Source organism: Cinclus cinclus, chromosome 15, assembly GCF_963662255.1.
Source record: "Cinclus cinclus chromosome 15, bCinCin1.1, whole genome shotgun sequence".
NCBI lineage: Eukaryota > Metazoa > Chordata > Aves > Passeriformes > Cinclidae > Cinclus > Cinclus cinclus.
Window position 1 is genome coordinate 8,564,103 of NC_085060.1, and position 17,824 is coordinate 8,581,926.

At 49.1% G+C, this 17,824-nt stretch overlaps 1 protein-coding gene across 1 annotated transcript in view; it reads left to right on the top strand.

Annotated features, from left to right (window-relative positions):
- The first annotated feature begins 635 nt into the window (after window positions 1-635).
- Window positions 636-17,824, top strand: part of GPC4 (glypican 4) — a 65,023-nt gene continuing 47,834 nt past the window's right edge. Inside the window, exon 1 of the mRNA XM_062502688.1 lies at window positions 636-893. Within this exon, the coding sequence (XP_062358672.1) occupies window positions 725-893 (169 nt within the window). The 5' untranslated portion in view covers window positions 636-724. The remainder of the gene's footprint in view (window positions 894-17,824) is intronic.

Genomic DNA, 17,824 nt, shown 5'->3' on the forward strand with positions numbered 1-17,824 from the left:
GTTAGTTTTCCTGAGGCCTTTGCCCTGCTAAACTCTTGGAAACAGAAGATTGGTGGGAAAATGCCGGTTTTGACAAGTCTTTCAGGCACATAGTTCAGACCTGTCGCAGCGATGTCAAAATTCATCAGCGTGGTGAACCTATCAAACCTGGGGCAGAGCTGAAGCATCTAAGGCTCCAGTTGAGGAGGCACAGCAAATCCAGCCGTTCCTGCCCTTCCGGGGAATCTCTCTTTCCCTCGTGGGGCATTTCGAGCTGCCGTGGGTGGGAGCGTGTGTGCCAGGTGGGAACTCCTGAGGCCGGCTCCGGGCAGGGGGTGCCGGGGCAGAGCCGGGACTCTCCGCGGGAGGGAGCGCCCGTGCGGGGCCAGCCGGGCGGGCAGCCCCGGGCTCCGCTCCGCCTCGCTGGGCGGGCGGATCCCAGCTCCTGATTTTCCCGGGGGCTGCAGAGGCTTGTCCCGGCCCTGCGCGATCCTGCTTGGCTGCCGCCCTCCCCGCCTCCCTCCACCTCCTCCTCCTCCACCACCACCACCCCATGTGCTTCCTGCCGGGCCAAGTTCGCGGAGCGCCGCCGCACGCCGGGCTAGCGGAGCGGAGCCGCAGCGGAGCGGGGCGCAGGGCAGCGGGCGCGGCTGCTGCGGGGCGCGGCGGGGCAGGCTCGGCGGAGCGCCGGCTCCAGCCTCGGGGCGCGCTCGCCCGGCCCCGGCGGCCCCTGCCCGCCCGCACCATGCCGCGGCGGCGCGGCTGCCTGCCGCCGCTCCTGTGCGCGCTGGCCGCCCTCAGCCTGCCGCTGCTGCTGGCCGCCGAGCCCCGCGCCAAAAGTTGCTCCGAAGTGCGGAGGCTCTACGCCGCCAAGGGCTTCAGCCAGAGCGAGGCGCCCAGCCACGAGATCAGCGGTGAGTCGCGATCGTCGCTGCCGCCTTTGTGCGCGCTCGGCCCGGCCCCGCGGAGCGCGGGGTGCGCGCCCGGCTCCCCCCGGCCCGGCTCCCCCCGGCCCGGCTCCCCCCGGCCCGGCTCCCCGGGGCCCGGAGCTCGGCTCGGGGCGCGCTGCCCGGCTCGGCGCGGTTCGGTTCGGCTCCCGGAGCTCGGGGGGTCCCGCGCGGAGGGTCCCGGCACGGCTGCCCGGCCGCCGTGCCGTGCCGTGCCGTGCCGTGCTGGGCCGGGCCGGGCCAGGCGGGACCGCGCCTGTTGCCGTCCCCGCTCCCGGCTCGGTGGTGGCGGGGCGGGCGCTCCTGCCCTTGGGCCGCCGTTCGCCCCGGTGGGGAGCGGGCTGCCCGTCCCGTCCTGGTGCCCGGCGGCTGCTGGCGGAGGGACTAAGAAATGGCTCCTTTCTTTTTTTTCTTTTTTCTCAACCCCTCCTTTTTTTTTTTTTTTTTTTTTTTTTCCTTTCTTCCTTCCCTCCACCTTCGTCCCGAGGTACTTGCGCATCCCGGGGACAAGAGTGCTCGCAGCCGGCAGCAGTAGGAAATGGTAGCTAATGTGCTCACACCCAAAACATTTTATTCTTTTTGTTTCATCCTTCATCTCCCTCCCAGGGCCGCTGCTTTTATTTCCCCTTCTGAATGACCTACTGGACCGCATTCTCCGCGGAACAAAGGAAGTGCCTTTTTAGCTGGAATCCTCGGAGACCACCAAGGACTCCAGCTCATGCACTGCAATTTCGCACTACTTTCAACAATAACAAAAATGCATGACTGAATGGCTCAAAAATGTGGAGTGTTGGAGGCATTCATTTCGGTCTGGGACACTGTCACAACACAGACAGACCCCAAGTAAATACCTTTAGACGGCTCAGATAGAAGCTGGGGGTAATCTTTACCATTGGTGTGCCCTCCAGATATGCATACATTATCCTTTTCACTGACAAAATTAAAATCATTTCAGTCGCTTGTGCTTTTGTATTGTCAGACTAATGATATGCATTTAGCCTACATCTGTTTGAATAAAATTGCAGGCCCGTTTACTCTCCAAGAAATATTTTAATGAGAAACGTCTGACTGGTTGCAGTTAAAATACTCTCTCCCCTTCTCTCTGCCTGCTTTGTAAAATGGTCTCTAATAAATAGTCTTGCATTTGAGTCCAGCCCTCATCAGTGTAGGATCAGAACGTGAGCAGACTTCCTCTTAAGTCCAGTATTGGGGAAGTTTGACCTAGTGCTTATTTTATATATTGTTGTTTAAGATGACTTGGTGAGCTTTGGAGAATGTCTGGAGTAGATCATGTTGATAGGGCTTCCATTTGAAGCTCTAAAGCTGTTGTCTGTTTGAGAGAAGTGATGAGCAAGGTAAGATTATTTGACAAAAGAAACGCTTTCTGCAAAGACATGCTGAATATATAGGCTGGGTTATGTTGCTGTTCTAGGGGCACAGGGAGGCTGTGTCTGGCCTTGCTTGGAAAGCAACAGGTCTGGAAAAGTTGTGTTTTAAATGTAGTCCTGTAGTGCAGGGTATTTCAGAGAGGGTGGTGGAAGTCTTTAAAGGAGGCATGCTGTGTACAGCTTTAAAGTGTGGTATACCTCAAGTGCGACTGAATTTAAAATTAAACCTGGAGTGGGGTGCTGCACATGCTGCAGTTTCACGTTCCCCATGTGAATTCATGTGGTTTTGGCATGGGTTGTGTTTAGAGGCTCCAGATCTCCCCTCTTGCTGCTTAGCTGGCGTATGCAGATGTAACCACCAGTCCCAGTGCTGGTGTTGAACTTTCAGAATAGAGAACTTCACCTGCCATTGCCCCTGTGGGATCAGCACAGAGCACTGGACTCCCATGGGCCAGGTGATAATGCTGGAGGCTGAGGTCTGGCACCAGGGTAAAAGGTCTGTGGTGTGCATTGTCTCCAGAAAAGAGTCACTTGCCAGAGCTTTGATTCCAGTAGGCGTTTTGGGTGATAAGTGGCGTGATTTCCATCAGGAGAGTGAGTGGTTTGGAAAGGCCGTTAAGTCACCTGGGCGCCTGGCTATCGTGGGAACAAGATAAATGGGTGTGAGGGAATGAGCCGTGTGCTTGGACACATATCCCATTGGGGTGATGGTGGAAACCGGTGATTTCTGCTTCGTGGCACCTCTCTGCTCACTAAACTGGTGGAGGACAGGTTGGAGAGGCTTCAGTGGGTGAATGGAATCACATGTGGACACAGGAATGCTGAGAAATGATGTGTGGACACATGGTTGGTTGTTCATGTCTGAAGTGCATCAACTTTGTTGTTAGATTTTTGTACTGATTTGATGGATTGTGCTTTATTCTCACATTGTCTTAGCAAATTGCTTTAGATCACAGTGCAGACAGAAACTTCCTAGCATCTTTGCGAAAAGGTGTCCTAAAAGCTGTGGCAAATTTGTTTCTCTAAGTGTAGTGATTTCTTTGCTGTTGGGGATTACTGATCCTGCAAAATGTTGGCCTTGAATTGTCGAAGTGAAGCAGCTGTGTGGTGCAGGCAAGTGTGTCCCTGCACTGGGCTATGTGACAGCAAGTGAAACTCATCCTCACTGGAAGGGCATGGGAGTTATTTGGGGTTTTATAGCATCTCACATGGATTTTTTGGCCACATTTCTTTTCTTCTGGAGCAGTAGATACACAAACCTTTTTCTTTCAAGGAAATGCCCATTCCAGCAGGTGTTTTATCTGGATCATTGCTATTTCAGTGGCATTAAAAGGCCGCTCCCTCACCATAATTACCCAGGAATTCACTTTAATATTTATTTAGACCAGTTTTAGGACCTAATTAGAGTATGCATAAATAGCAGGTTGTATCTTGAAGTACCTAGGCATTTCTGAAAGAAGCATACAGCTGGTCAACTCACTGCTTGCTTGATAAGAGGTGTAAAATGGGTTATCTGTGGTGTGGGACATAGAGAACTTGTTTCCTTTTATGTAGCTTTGGTGTTAGAGGTATAAACACACTACTGCTATAAATCTGTGTGGAAGCTTTTCATAATCCACAGCCCTTTGGTGCTGCTTTGTACCTGAGTGTTCTTCAGCAGCCACTGCCCCTGTAGCCCTGTGATGTGTATATGGCAAAGGTCCTGGCAGTGGTGAGATGCAATCTTGCTGTTGCTGGAGAGGTCAGTGCCTTCATAGACCTGATGTCTACAGAGGTGGTTTGTGAAACCTGACTCTTGACAGCAGGTAGATAGTGGGTGGTGTGGGCAGAGCACCAGCCTTTAACCAGTTTTAAGATACTTTTTGACAGTTTCCCGAGGACTCATCACATTTTGGGAAGTTCTGGGTCCTTGAGCCGCTGATTTTGTTCAAACTCTAACCAGAATGTGGTGTTCCTTGTGGATTCCAAAACTCCCCGGAGTGACCATCTATCTGATGGGGCTGCTTACCCTGGTGGGGCTGCAGAACAAAATGCAAAGTGAGCTGGTGTGGTGGCATCTGGAGACCCACAGTAGGTGGCTGTGATTTAAAAAACAAAAAACCCCCACCCAATCTTTCTTTCAAAAGGCTGCTTCTTGCCCTCAGGTGTTAAACAGACGGAAATTCCTTCCCTTTTCCTGTTAATTGGAAGAACTAGATGTTTCTTTTCCGGGATTGAAAGGGGAAAAAAAATCTTGCCTGTTGGTAGAAAATGTAGCCTGTTAACTGGCCAAGTTCCTGCAGCAGTGTCATCCCTGCTCTCGCTGGCACTGCTGTCCTGGCACTGGTGGGGAGCACAGAGCGAACCTGGAGCCTGCCTTTGCAGGGAACTGGGTGCAAGCAGCACACTGTTCAATCTTAGTGAACTGTTCAGGGTAATTAATCTCTGTTTAAACCAAATTAATTGAATAGCTGCATTTAGTTGTGAGAACAGTTCTATCCCCACAGCAGAGGAAATGGGTTGACCCTTGATTTTTTGACTTCTGGGACCTTGCCTGAAGTAACTGTGGGCAGGTGTGCTCTGATGTCCTGCTGCTCACTTGTCCCCAGTGTATTTATGGCTGTCAGTAGGTGCCCTGGTGTGCTGCCCTTGGTCAGTCAGGAAAGCTGCTCTGTTTGCATTGCAGTTCGTTAGGGTTTAACTCCAGCCAGCAACCACATCTCACACAGTCACTTGTTCACTTCCCTACCAAAAGGGTAAAAGGCAGGAAACTTGCAGGTTGAGAAGAAGACAGCTTAACAGGGAAAACAAAAGCTGAGCATGGAAGCAAAGCAAGAAATTTCCTTGGGCAGGCAGGTGTTCAGCTATCTCCAGGAGAGCAGGGCCCCATCACACGTAACAGTGACTTGGGAAGACAACAACTACAACTGTCCTCCCCTTTCTCCTTCTTCTCCCCACTTTGTATACTGACCATGATGTCATATGGTCTGGAATCTCTCTTTGGTCACTTGGAGTCACCTGTCCCCCGGCTGTGTCTCTTCCCAATTTCCCTTGCACCTCCAACCTCCTCACCAGCATATCAGTACAAGAAGCAGAGAAGGCTTTGGCTGTGTGTAAGCCCTGCTCAGGAATAACAAAAACTTTTCTGTATTATCAACCCTGTACTCAGCACAAATCCAGAACACAGTCCCATACTAACCACTGTGAGGAAAATTAACTCTACTTCAGCCAAAACCGGCCCATTGTTTTACATGTCAAGTTCAGCAAATGCTTCTTTAGTTTTTCACATGCTTCTCTTCCAAGTGAGGAAGGGTTTCTGGATCCCCTCCAGGCCAGCGTTACTGTGCTGTCTGGCACTGCTCAGCCTGTTGCAGTCGGTTTGCACAAGGCAGCTCCGGACTTGCTGTGCTATGAGAAGTACCAGATAACACCTGGCCATCCTCGAGGTCAGTTTGGAGGTGTGCAGTGACCTGGCCACCAGCTGTAGCTATTTGCCCCGATTCCTGTCAGATCGAGGCAGTGGTCCTTGGCGGGCAGGAGCTTTTCTCCACGCGTTAATAATGTAGCGATTGCCTGGCCCCCTGTGGGTGGGGAAGCGATCGCTGGAGAGCATCCCCGCGACAAACACAAGTGCTGGCACGGAAAAGTAAACGAGAGAATTGCTTGAAGTATTTTTAGCCGCTTCTAATGTCATTTAGCAACTGGAAACAGCGGGGGGGGGGGGGGGGGGGGTGGAGCTGGCAGTGTGCGAGTTGCCCGCAGGCCACCGAGGAGCGCTGGCGGCGGCTCCCGGCTGAGTCACGGCTCCGGCCGCCCTGCAGCTCGCCCGGGACGCCGCTTTCTCCGTCCGTGCGAATGTGCAGCGCGGGGTTTTGTTCGGCTGCAGCGGCGCTCCGTGTCCTAGCAGCCGGCAGCGTGAAGCATGTGGTTAGCAGCAACTGCTCGCAGTGGTCCGGGCTGAGTGGGAGTATCGTTTTCCTTGGCAGACACTTCACAGAAAGTTCTGTTTTTTCTGCCAGAATAAGCAGTCATTACGTTCCATACAATTCATAGTCAAATTATTATCTATTGTTAAAATTGCCTTAATTATCAAATGTTTCCTTAGACATGTAGCTGTTTTTTAAGAGGCTGAATAGGCGTGTGTACATTGTGCAGAAGGCCTGTGAGCTGCACAATGTTTTCAGTACTGTTTTGTAGTTTCAGGGAGATTTTCTGTGGCTTTCGTATGTCAACAGGCATTTTATTCATACTGAAACAGCAGCAGAGCAAGGCCAACACGACAGCGAGGCGCTGTTTTGGGTCTCTGCATCTCCCCTCTGCCGTGGTATTTCCTTGGTACCTCTGGAGCCAAGGAAGTTCAGGATGAAGCATCACTGATGTGTATGTCAGATGGCTCTGATGGGACAAGGTTCCAGATGAGCATTTTCTGTCTTGGAGGTGCAGGTAGCATCTGCCCAATAGGGCCTGGAACTCTGTCAGGAGGCTGGAAAGGTCCCAGTTCCTTGAGATGGTGTTGTTTTCTGTGGTCTTAGCCTGCTCTTGGTGTGCAGACCCCACTGTCCTGGTTCTGTGCCGTGGGTTTCCAACCCTGGGACCCGCATGGATGGGGAAGGACTGCCAGTGCTTCTCAAGAGGTGTCAGGCTGTGGTTCTCATCTCCTGTTTCCTTCACAAATAGCCATTCCCATGGACTCTGGATGTGAGTGTGTGTTGAGTTGCACAGGCTCAGTCCTTGACATCTCCTGCAGGTGTAGGTAGCACCAGGCACCGGGATGGAGCGTCAGGATTTTTCAGTTTTCAGTCTGCTGCAAAATTCTTTGCCTCCTTCCAGAAGAAGAGCAATCCTCAGGGACCTGATTACTTGCTTTTGATTACTAGCCTTTTTTTTTTTTTTTTTTTTTTTTTTTTTTTTTTTTTTGGGAGGGGGAAGGAAATTCTTGTTAGCCAGAGAGGTCAGGATATGTGTCTCCTCGCCGGCGGCCAGGCTGAGACTGAGCTGCCAGTCCCGGTCTCCCGGGCAATAACCTCCTTGCATTCCTCACATTCCTCCTGCTTTCTCTTTCTTTTGAGATTATGAAGATAACTTCCTTCTCCCATTGCTAAGCAATGCAAGGACCCAGTAAATTTCCCTCTTGTTCCCTAAATTACCTTGTGTGCTCCAAGATGCCCCATGGCAAACTCTTCTGGTGCCTTGAAAGGTGCAGTTTGTGCTCTTCACTCAGGAAGAAAGCTGCTGTGTGAATTCTTTTATTTTTTAATTGCCAAGTGTTTTAATTAAAAAATATTACTACTTTGTTGTAGCCAGTCTTACCTGCTTCCTGGTTTGTTAAAGAAGTGTTTCATGAAACTATTTTGCTTTTCTAGGAGAGATTTTTGTGTTTTTCTTTGCCTGTGCAGAGTACGTGCAGCCTACAGAGGCTGTGGCTGAAGCACCATGTTTATACCAGAGAATTTTCTTCTTGTTTACATCTTTCTGGTCCGGGAAAGGTGCTCAGATTAAAAATAGCATGTTGGGAAGAGGGGACCTGGTGAGAAAGTGTTGCAGGCTTTTTCTTTGCAGAGCTGGTAGCAGCCATGTGGTCTGTTGGCAGGCTTTGCCCCATGAGGATGTGGCTGTGGTAGTTTTCTTGGGATGGTGGTTTCTGTTTGAAAATGGCCGTGGCTGGCACAATCATCTTCCCTGCTAGCTCATGCCTTGCAGTCTGTCACCTCTCATGTTTCTGTGGGTCCTTGGAGAGGAGCTAGGTGAGATGGGGTGGTGTTCCTCAAGGGCAGCAGTGCATCACCTCACTGGCAAAGTATTTGAAAGGATGGAGATAGTGCTGAAAAAAGTATGTGTGGGGCTACCAGCTGATGGGATCAATCTTAATTAAGGGCTACTCAGTGATGAGTTTAATGTGAAGTTAGAACTATAGTACCCCTTTCCCAATGTAATGCATTGCCAGATTCCCCACCTCCCCAAAAACACTCTTGAGAAATACTTTTTTTGTTGTCCATCTTCTAAGCAGAGAAGTAAAATCTGTTAGTTTCCTGTCTTTGTACTCCTGTTTTCTGTGGCTTGCACAACCCGTGGATGATGGACTTGGATTTGTGGGAGTTCCCTGTCAGGGATTTCTCTCTCTGCAAGCTCTGGTGTTGGAAAGGTATGTGGATAGTGGAGAGGAGCTATCCTGAGCAAAGGATTTTGCAGGAGTATTTCTCTTAATGTTTCCAATTTAGAAGCTGAGAATTGTCTGGATTTTAAGCAAATTCAGATGGGAACAAACAATGATGAAATGTTTAAAATATGTTTGAACATTTTTGTGGGAATAGGAGCAGTTCTTACACAGGCGAGGCTGCAGCTTTCAGGAGGTGAAAATATGTGGCCCTTACACATTGTCAGCATTGTTAGTGTCTTTTTTTTTTTTCCCCTTCTTTTTCCTTTTTTAAAAAAATGCTCATAGGAAATTGGCTTTGGTAATTGAGTTTCTACAGAACCACAACATCCAATAGCTGTTCCTTTCTAGGGGTCACCCTTAGGTTAGTTTAAGTAATGTGCAGTCAGTTTAACCTCTTGTGGTTTGTAGTGCTATTCTAGAAATTACTGGTGATTTGGGGTGTGTTAGAGTAACAACTTCACAGGAAAACCCCAAATGTCAGGGTGTCTGGTTTTCAGAGAGCTCTGACCGCTTGCCTTGTGAAAACCAGGCACCTCGAGGTACGTCCCTTCTTGCATTGGAAAATGCAGTTAAAGCCTTTATGGCCTGTTGACTTTCCTTTTGAAAGAAGCTGAAATAACTCTGGGTGATTTGTTTGCCTACACTGACTTATAACATCCTCCTGCTTGGAAGCACCATGCAGAACCTGTGCTGGATGCTCTGTGTTGGGTCACATTGCCCTGCGTGGCACTGATGGAGGAGCAGCAATGCTCTGGACCCCCAAATCCCGGGGTTTAGGGGATTTGCTGGCAGCAGAGGGCCAGCTTTAAGAAATTATGAGCTGGGGCTTTAGCTTTGTAGCCTTGACAGTTTGGTATAAAAAGCTCTGTGTTGCAGGATGTGATGACAGGGGGTGATAAATCACTCTTGGCTGGTACTACAGGTTCTAATAATGGTGTTTTAAAAAGATTACATGGGTTTTAATACAAACTTTTTGCTTCTTTGTACTCTCTTCTTTTTAAAGAGTTGAGCCTGTTTTGATTCAGCATTCTTGGAACATAAAGACGGAGCCAGGATTTTTACTGGGTTGAAATGCAGTTTTTTGCTTGTCCTACAAACATGAGGATCTTGTTTGAGTGTCTTTTATAGCCAACAGGCTGGCAGTGTCCTCTTTGCAAGGGAGCTGGCTTGTTTGTTTGTTTTATAGGTAACTTTGCCCCACAGAAGATTAAAGAGCAAGCAGCTTCACCCAGTTGTGGTGAGTGCTGCTATTGGAAAGAAATTAGTGATAAGGAGAGCCATGCAATAAGGAGGTAAATAACCTTCTGCACCTTCCTTGACTTTCCTTGGCCCATTCCCATGGGAGGGATGGAGCATTTATGTGATCAAAGAAGCGGGTGCAATTACAAGCCTGATGGAAAATCAATCCCTTGCCAGCTATGTATGGGTGCCCAGGCGGGCTTTGCCTTTGCTCTGAATAGTGTGGGCTGGATTTTTTTTTGTGTACCTGCCAACCTTAGGGTTTCTAAAGTGTGGTGGCCAGGAGTTCTGGGGGAGCACAGGGTGCCTGGTGAGCCAAGGCAGTGAAGCAGTAGTGCCCATGTCCCAGGGCAGATGCACTGGGAGCAGCTGGCACACACCCGGTGTGCAGATCAGGGGTCAGAGTGGTGCTGCTGGTTTAGTTTGGACTGGAGGAAAATAAACAGGCTTCCTCCTGAGTTTTGGCTCCATTTAGAGACAGAACCGAGTGTGCCACAGGGCCATACGCTTTTCTTCTCGGTGGGGGGAAAAATGGCTTTAATAGCTTCTGCTAATGATTCAGCGCTGCTTACATAATAATTGTGGTTCACTTTCATTAGCTCTCATAATGAGATTGCTTTCTTCCAGTGCAATCACTTGCTGGTTTGGTTTTACATGCTCCTGCCTCCCTGCTCCCAAGCACGGCAGTGGGATGAGGAGGGAGTGCAAGGACTCTGTGCCTGGCCTGGCCTCCCTTCCCCAGCTCCGGGCACGGAAGAAGGCTCACAACTGCGTACTGGAACAGAGCGGAGGTGAAGGGGTTTTGTACTGCTGGGGCCCAGGTGGTGGTTTGGAGCATCATGTCATCTTAGTGGAGTTGGGTTTAAATCCATTTTGTGTGAGGTTCTCTCATCTTCATTCTGAAAACTCCTGGGCTTACCTGTTTGTGAGGGAGGGAATACAGTGACCTGCTTCCACCCACAGGAAGAAGCCAGGTCCTTTCATCTCCTAGTTCCCACCATATCAGAAGCACTGATCCGTGAGAGTGGGTGTGCATCACGGATATTGTTTGTAGCTGCTGCAGCCTAACCTTGATGTCGCACTTATTTGCATTCCACGTGTGAGTAATTGTGAGTGGTGGTGATGCTCCCCATGCTGCAAGTGCTGCCTCCTGCAGCACCCAGCTGCTGTGTCAGGGAGCTGCCTGAGTGCCGCGGGATGACATCCACTGCTGAGCTCTTCAATTAATGATGTCCCTCTGGGGAAAACACAATAGCCTGAGTGCTACCTTTTGAAAAGGTAAGGCTGGCTGTTGTTTGGTTGGGTGGTTTTTTTTACTTTATAGCATAGTAGTGGGTGCGAGGACGTGGCTGACCCTGGCACAGCGCTGGGCTGGAGCAGAATGGGTCGCCATGGAGCAGTGGGTGCTCATCCAAGAGTGCCATGGGGAGCGTGGGGGTCTGTGTGTGTGGCTTTGCAGATGTCCTGGGGGATGTATGCCCTCTCCCCTTTGGCTGCAAGTGACCTCTTTAGAAATACGTCTTTGTTGCCACTGGTAGATTAACGTCTCCACTGCTGGAGGGTCCTGAGCAGAGGATGATTTGATCTTCTTTGCCTTTGTGAAACAAAAAACTTTGATGGGGAGGTTGGGAAAAGTGTGACTGCTTTTGGCCATGTGGCTTCTGCTAATTAACATGAGTTAATTTGGCCTGGTTGAAGAGCTGTGGCTTGGTGGGTAGGGGAGGCTGGAAGAGATGGGGCTCAGGGCTACTCAGCCCTGTTGAATCCAGTCCACCAAGGGAATCCTGGTGCAGGCGCCTCGCTGGTGAAAACTCCACATAACTCAGCCCTCCGCATTATTAAAGGCTCCTTTATACCTCTTCTTGCTGTAACTCCTGTGAGAACAGCCAGCCTTTTCAGCAGCCTTCCTTATGGGGAAAGTTCTGTGAGGGGAGCAGCCTGGCTGGCACAGTGCTGCTCCAAACCAGCCCTGGAGATGCTGTTGAAGCAGTCTGGGAGCAGGCAAAGGTGCCAGGCGAGCCTGGTGCTCCTGTCCAGCCTTGGCAAAACAAGGGATCTGTGCCTGCTTGCTGCCCAGCTTGGCTCAGTGGGATCCTGAAAAATAGTTGTGGAAAGTAGGGGTTAAATTCTAGGTATCAAAATATGCACAAAAGGTTAAATGAGACTTCCTCCTTGTCAATGAATTATGGCTTGAAAATATTTGCATTCTTTCCTGAAAGATTTAGGAATAATTATACAGCACTCAGGGGCAAGGCATTCCCAGATAAACTTAACAACTCTATAATTTGTACTCGAGGCAGGGTTTCCTGTAAATGATAGCTTTGTTTAATTTTACAATACTGCTTCCAAATGTTTGCTGACTATGAATTGCCAGCTGAACTGGACTTGTGAATCTGGAAGAGTATTTATTTGTTTGTTATTGCAGACAGTAAGAGCTGCTGTGTTAGGCTAAAACTTGGCATTTCCTTTACAAGCTGTAGGCATCTCTCCCCAGGTGGGTTTGGTGCAGTGGGCAGCTGATGTAGGGTGTGAACAGCTTTCCAACTTCTCTATACAAAATTCTTGAGCTTCTCTAGGATCTCCTCCTGCTCTGCCTTTCTTTTTCTGGGGTTGGGAAAGGAACACTGCAGTCGCAGTGCACATACTTTATTTCCATTACTCAAAGCTGGAGTCATGCATAGTTACAGCCAAAGACACTTCAGCAGCTCTGGGGATAACAAGATAGCTGACAGACTGGAATGCGGATTTATCAGGGGTAAAAACTGGCAAAATTCCTTATTTCTGGTTCTTCTTTTTAAATAGGCCCTTCATGCTCCTGCTGCAAGAGCCCACCACATATTTAACCCCTTGTGTTCTCCTAGCTGGGTCAAGGGATGAGCACTGGCACTTGCCCATTTTTCTTTTGAGATGAAATTGCTCAGTCCCAGATAGTTCCTAGGTGCTGTTTTCAAACTGCAAAGCTCTTTAAGAAGCGCTTTCAATGGGTTTTTATTTTAAAGGGCAAGCCTTTGCACCAGATGTCTGTCTGAGTGACCACAGAATGTAAATTTTACTGTGTGTTGCCTTTGGACTGACAGTTTGGGAGACCACTGGGCAGTTAACATAGGCAGATTGTGCCATGAAATGTGCTTCCTTGGATTTGATTCATATTAATTTATTTCAAAGCAAATCTCTTTATTGGCTGCTTCAGTTTCATTTTGCTGTAGAGCTACTTTTACTGTGCCTTTGCTAGGACTTAGCTAGGACCTGGAAATACTTATATTGCTATGAGAAGTAGGTCATGTTCAGCTCCATGGATTTTCAGTTTTATATATATATATATATATATATATATTAACATTTCATGACATTAAGCAATTTCTTTTTGGGGAAACAAGTTATGGCAGAAGGAGCACACTTGGAAGTTAAATAGATTAAGTGAAATCCCTCAATTACAGGAGGGGACATTCAGAAGACAAGTCAGGCAGTTCAGGGAAGGAGTTTCAAGTTAAAATTTAACTTTCCCCAGTCTTCCTTGAGCAGTGGTGCAGAAAGACCTGCCTGCAGCCAGCCCAGTGGAGCCTGGGCTGAGAGCTCTGACATGGCTTCTGCAGGGTGGATGGATTTAGAGCTGGTGGTTGTGCCTGTGGTTGAGAGTCTTGACTGGCTGGGAATGAAGAGAAATTGACTTTTTATTGGAAAAGGAAAGAATTGCTCAAGGATTGCAAAACATTTTGTTTTGGAAGAAATGTCATTGTTTTAAAATAGCACAAGAGCAGGAGGGGAGCTGTCCCTAAGCCTGTGGGAGTCTGGGAAATCTTCTTCTTACCTGGGGGCTCAAGTGAAGCTTCAAGGCTTAAGTGTTAGCTTGGACTTTTGTCTGAGTGTGGCTAGGCTGGAGGGCTACACTTCTCTCATTCCTGCCTCTTCCTTTGGTGGTGTAAGGATGGGGAATGTTATTTTTCTATTTTAAGCAGGAGGGATAGAATTTAGAAAGGGAAGTAAGTCTTGGCTTTTGGACGAAATTGCTGATGGGGGGTGGCCAGCACTTGGTCTCTCATGGGATAGTTGCTGGCTTCAGATTTTCTGCCCTGTGTGTCCTTTCTGCTCCCTGCATTTATCTCTTTGGCTGAGCCCCAGGCACATGGATTTGAACCAGCAGGGCCATCAGTGCTTTGCTTGGCCTCTTTTGTCTGGGTGCATCCCAACAGCGGGAATCTGTCACAGCACAGTCATCCACTGCAGACACCCAGCCCATATGGATTTGCCACAGAGGGCAAATCTTTGGCAAACCTCCTGCCAAAGCCTTCTCAGCCTTGCCAGGATCTCCCCATAGAGCTGGCAGGTTGCTCAGTGCCTCCCCATTGCAGGGGCTGCCCATTGCTCCTCCAGGCTTTCTTTAGCTGCAAACTTTATTTCATGGAGTATTTTTGCTGACGGAGGGTGCCAGGACACAACAGTGGCTGTGGGGAGGGAGGGGAGCTCCTCTTCCTGCTTCAGAAAGACTAACACAACTGGTAAATCCATCCCATCCTTCTAATCAGCCATCCATCCCCTCCCTGGGGCTCACAGTGCCAGGGCTCTTTGTCTTCCTGCTGGTGGATGTCTATGGTCCTGCCTGGGAGGTGGATGGCAAAGCTCCAGTTTGCAGTCCCTACTCCCCCCAGATTGCTCAGGGCTGTACTTAAGAAGACCAAGTAAACCCCTTTTATGCCTGCCAGCAAAACCTCAGTGCAATTGTCCCCTGGTGCAATTGGGTGCTCTCAGCCCAGTGTGTTGTTTTCCCATTCCACCAAAGCTGTTAGCACAAGCCCAGCTGCTGTTCAAGACAGGGGGTCAAAGTTGGGGTCTGCAGGTGGACAGTCTGTGCAACACCAGGGCTGAGGCATCTCCCAAACTTTTTTTCCAAAATACCTGAGAAAATGTGACTCTGTGCCATGTTCCCATGTGGAGCAGCAATGAGAAGGCACATGCTTACACTGTGAAATGTGTTTGGGAGGAGGGCAGGGAACTCAAAAAGCTTTAATTTTCAAAGGTTGGAGTGGCCTCCTGCACTCTCCTGTTGTCATCTGGGATGCTGCTGGCTCTCCTGGGAGGGATTTGCTCAAACAAAGGTGGCAGCACAGAAATTGGCTTGGGAATTGTTGCAGGGATGTTTGGATTTATCTGTGCTGTGATGAGGAGGAGGAGTGCCTGTGTGAAACAGGCGGCAGATAAGGCTGGTGTTCACAGCTGTGCCAAGGAGAGCAGGAAAGATAGGGCGTTCTGGAGAGGGGGAGAAGGAGGAATTCTTAATTTTGTGGTATCCTTATCTTAATCCTTTCTCCCCTCTCTTCCACCCTCCTTGCCTCGTCCAGGGTAGGTTAAACTACTCAGCCTCTCCTTTTCCACAAACACTGGCAGGCTGGTGGTTCCAGACCTGGGAATACATTGGGAGTCTGTTTTCAGCAGCGGGATGGGTTTTTGGACGTAGGTCGTGTTGTGCTAGCAGAACACAGTGCAGTGCTTGTGTGAGCTGGGTGGCTTCTGCAATGGATACCTGGCTGTTGGAAAAGTAACACTTGGTGGGAGTAGCAGTCAAGGGCTTAAAAGCACGTTTTTCAGGTCAAAAAATCTTACTTACAAGCTCAGCTGTGGGCTTAGCTCTGAGGTGTTTTGTGCAAGGGGAGATAAAGCAGGGAGGTAGGAGATGTAGGGAATGGTTCTGAACATCCCTGGAGCATAGGTTGTGCTCCTGTCCCAGTGCTGCAGCTCCTTGGGTGAGGGGACAGTGACCCCACTATTGAGATCTCTGAGCAAGTGTCCTGCCCTGTGCTTGGGCTTGGTACCTCTTGCCTCTCCAGGCACCATCCCCCTTTTTTTTTTTCTGGGGGATTGAACCTGGAGCTGTGCCTCTAGCTGGAGAGAGGATTTCCACTGACACCCTCCCTCTGTATGGTGGCTCAGTTTCAGGGTGTTTCAAAGGTCCTGGGCAAGTTGCACTTTGGTTTTTTGGCACTGGACGTCCCCTGCCTCCTGTTGTGCTGCTTATTTGCCTTTCTCCATGTGTTGCTTCAGCCTTGGCCATGTGTGTTTCTGGAGGTTTGTCTTATTTACATGAACAGTTCTCGGAAAGTTCAGCTGAAAAGCAGCTTTTTTTTTTTTTTTTTTCCTGGGAACAGCCAGGAACCACTAGTGTGTGATCTTTGTGTATAAAATTGCCTTTCTCTGATTATAAACAGTGGCCCTAGGATGGATGTGCGGTGGACCTGTTTAGATTTAAACCTGACCCACCTCCTCAATTTCAGTGCTGGCATCCCCTTTGAGCAACGTGTTCTTTCCTGTCTTTTTGCAGTAACACGTGGTGTGAGTTTTTTAACCTTTAAATTGGAAAGTCCTGTCAAATTGTGGTGTCCTGCTCTAGGCAGCAGTGTATGATTTTTTTTTTTAATGATTTTTTTTTTTCAGTGCAATATCAGATACACAGATTGTTCATTAATTTCCTGTGTGACCTTTCTTCCGATGGCCTGGCAACCCAAGATAACCTGATAGCCACAGAGAGGCTATTGCATGTCCCAGTTAGCCCCTGGGAAGCACAGATCTGTGTCTTGGTCCTGCATCTGCAATGGAAGAGCTGCTGCAAGATCAAGCTGTGCTGGCTCTCCCAGAACCCTTCATCTGGGTTTGTTTCCCCAGTCCTGCTTTGCATCAGATTGATGTGAGCTAATTATTTCTGAAACCCCTTTAATTGGTGGCTCTTTCTGATCCAGCTGTTTGTACAGTCATGAGCAGAGTGAAGACCTGGGGCAGAGCAGCATCACCTTTCTTCCCAGGAAGGCAAGCTGGATCAAGGGGTTGGTAGCATCGCTGGGGTCACTGATGAACCAAGAAAAGCCTCTGTGTGGCTTTGTGGGCAAGGCTGGAAAATGCAGCATTCCAGAAGCTTGCTGCTTTATTGCGTGTTCATAGTGTGCAGCTGTGTGCTGAGATGTAGCCTGGGTTGTGGCTGTGGTGCTCTGGCGAAGCATTTCTGGGGTGATGGCAGTGGTTCTTCCAGATTCCTGGAAAGCTGCTCTGCAGTGGAGTTGCTCACCTAGCATATTTGGCCCACTGTGGCCACTGGCTCGTTGTGGAGGGGCATTGCCTGTGTCTGGGTTGAGAAGGTCATCCTGTGCTGAGCTAAACTGGGGGGACAAACCAGGGAGCTGGAATTGTGGAGCAGCACAAGGGCTCTGCCTTCCCTCTGGTGCCGAAACAGTCTCCGTATTGCTATGAAAATGTCTTGTGGAAAACTTTCCACTTAGAACTGAAGTCTCATTTATGTCTGCCCAGGACCTGTTCTTGGACTGAATTTTATTTTCTAAGCAAATGAGACTTTCTGGTCCTTGAGGCGGCGGAAATAACTGCTCCACCAACTTGCAGCCCACCCGCCCTCAGGGGCCCGGGAGCCAGTGGGGAGTTTTGGCAGAGGAGATGGTTTGTTTAGCAGGAGCAGTGTAGGGCTTGAGTGGCACAGCTCTCTCAAACTTACTTTGTGAGCCCTCTAAACACTTGGTTTTCAAGGGACCTCAGCTCCCTGTTGCATGCTTCAGACTACTGCTGTGCTCCCACAGACCCCTCCAGTCACCCCCAGACTGCAGACTACAAACTGAATATGAAATGCTTAACAGGAGCCAGACTGCCTTGAAAAATGTGTAGATGCACAGTTCATTTGAAAAATCTGGCCTTTTGTGTATTTTATTTCTGGAGTCTCTTAACCTGCACTAAGTTTTTATGTTATCTGTGCTGTTACTCTGCTTGGCATGCTCTGCAGGCAGGAGAGGGGCATATTAATGTGGGCTTTTACATAGATAAATGTGGTTGTGGAGTACTACTGACACATGGAAATGTTGGTGGATGCTTAGAGAAGGATCAGCTGCTTTGTGATAGCTCTGTGCCAGTTCCCTCGTTCAAATATAGTTATGAAACCCAGTTGTAGCAAAGCATGTAGTAAAAAAACAAAAACGGGGGGGGGGGGCATATTTCTGTGGCTTAAAAATAAGAAAAATCAAACCCAAAACCGCACACACCCCTCCTTAGTAAAAGTTTTGCGCACATAGGAAACAAAGGCATCAGCATTTGCTTGTCAGAGCTAATAAAGTTTGCTTGGATCTTAATTTTTCTGCTTGATTTCACAA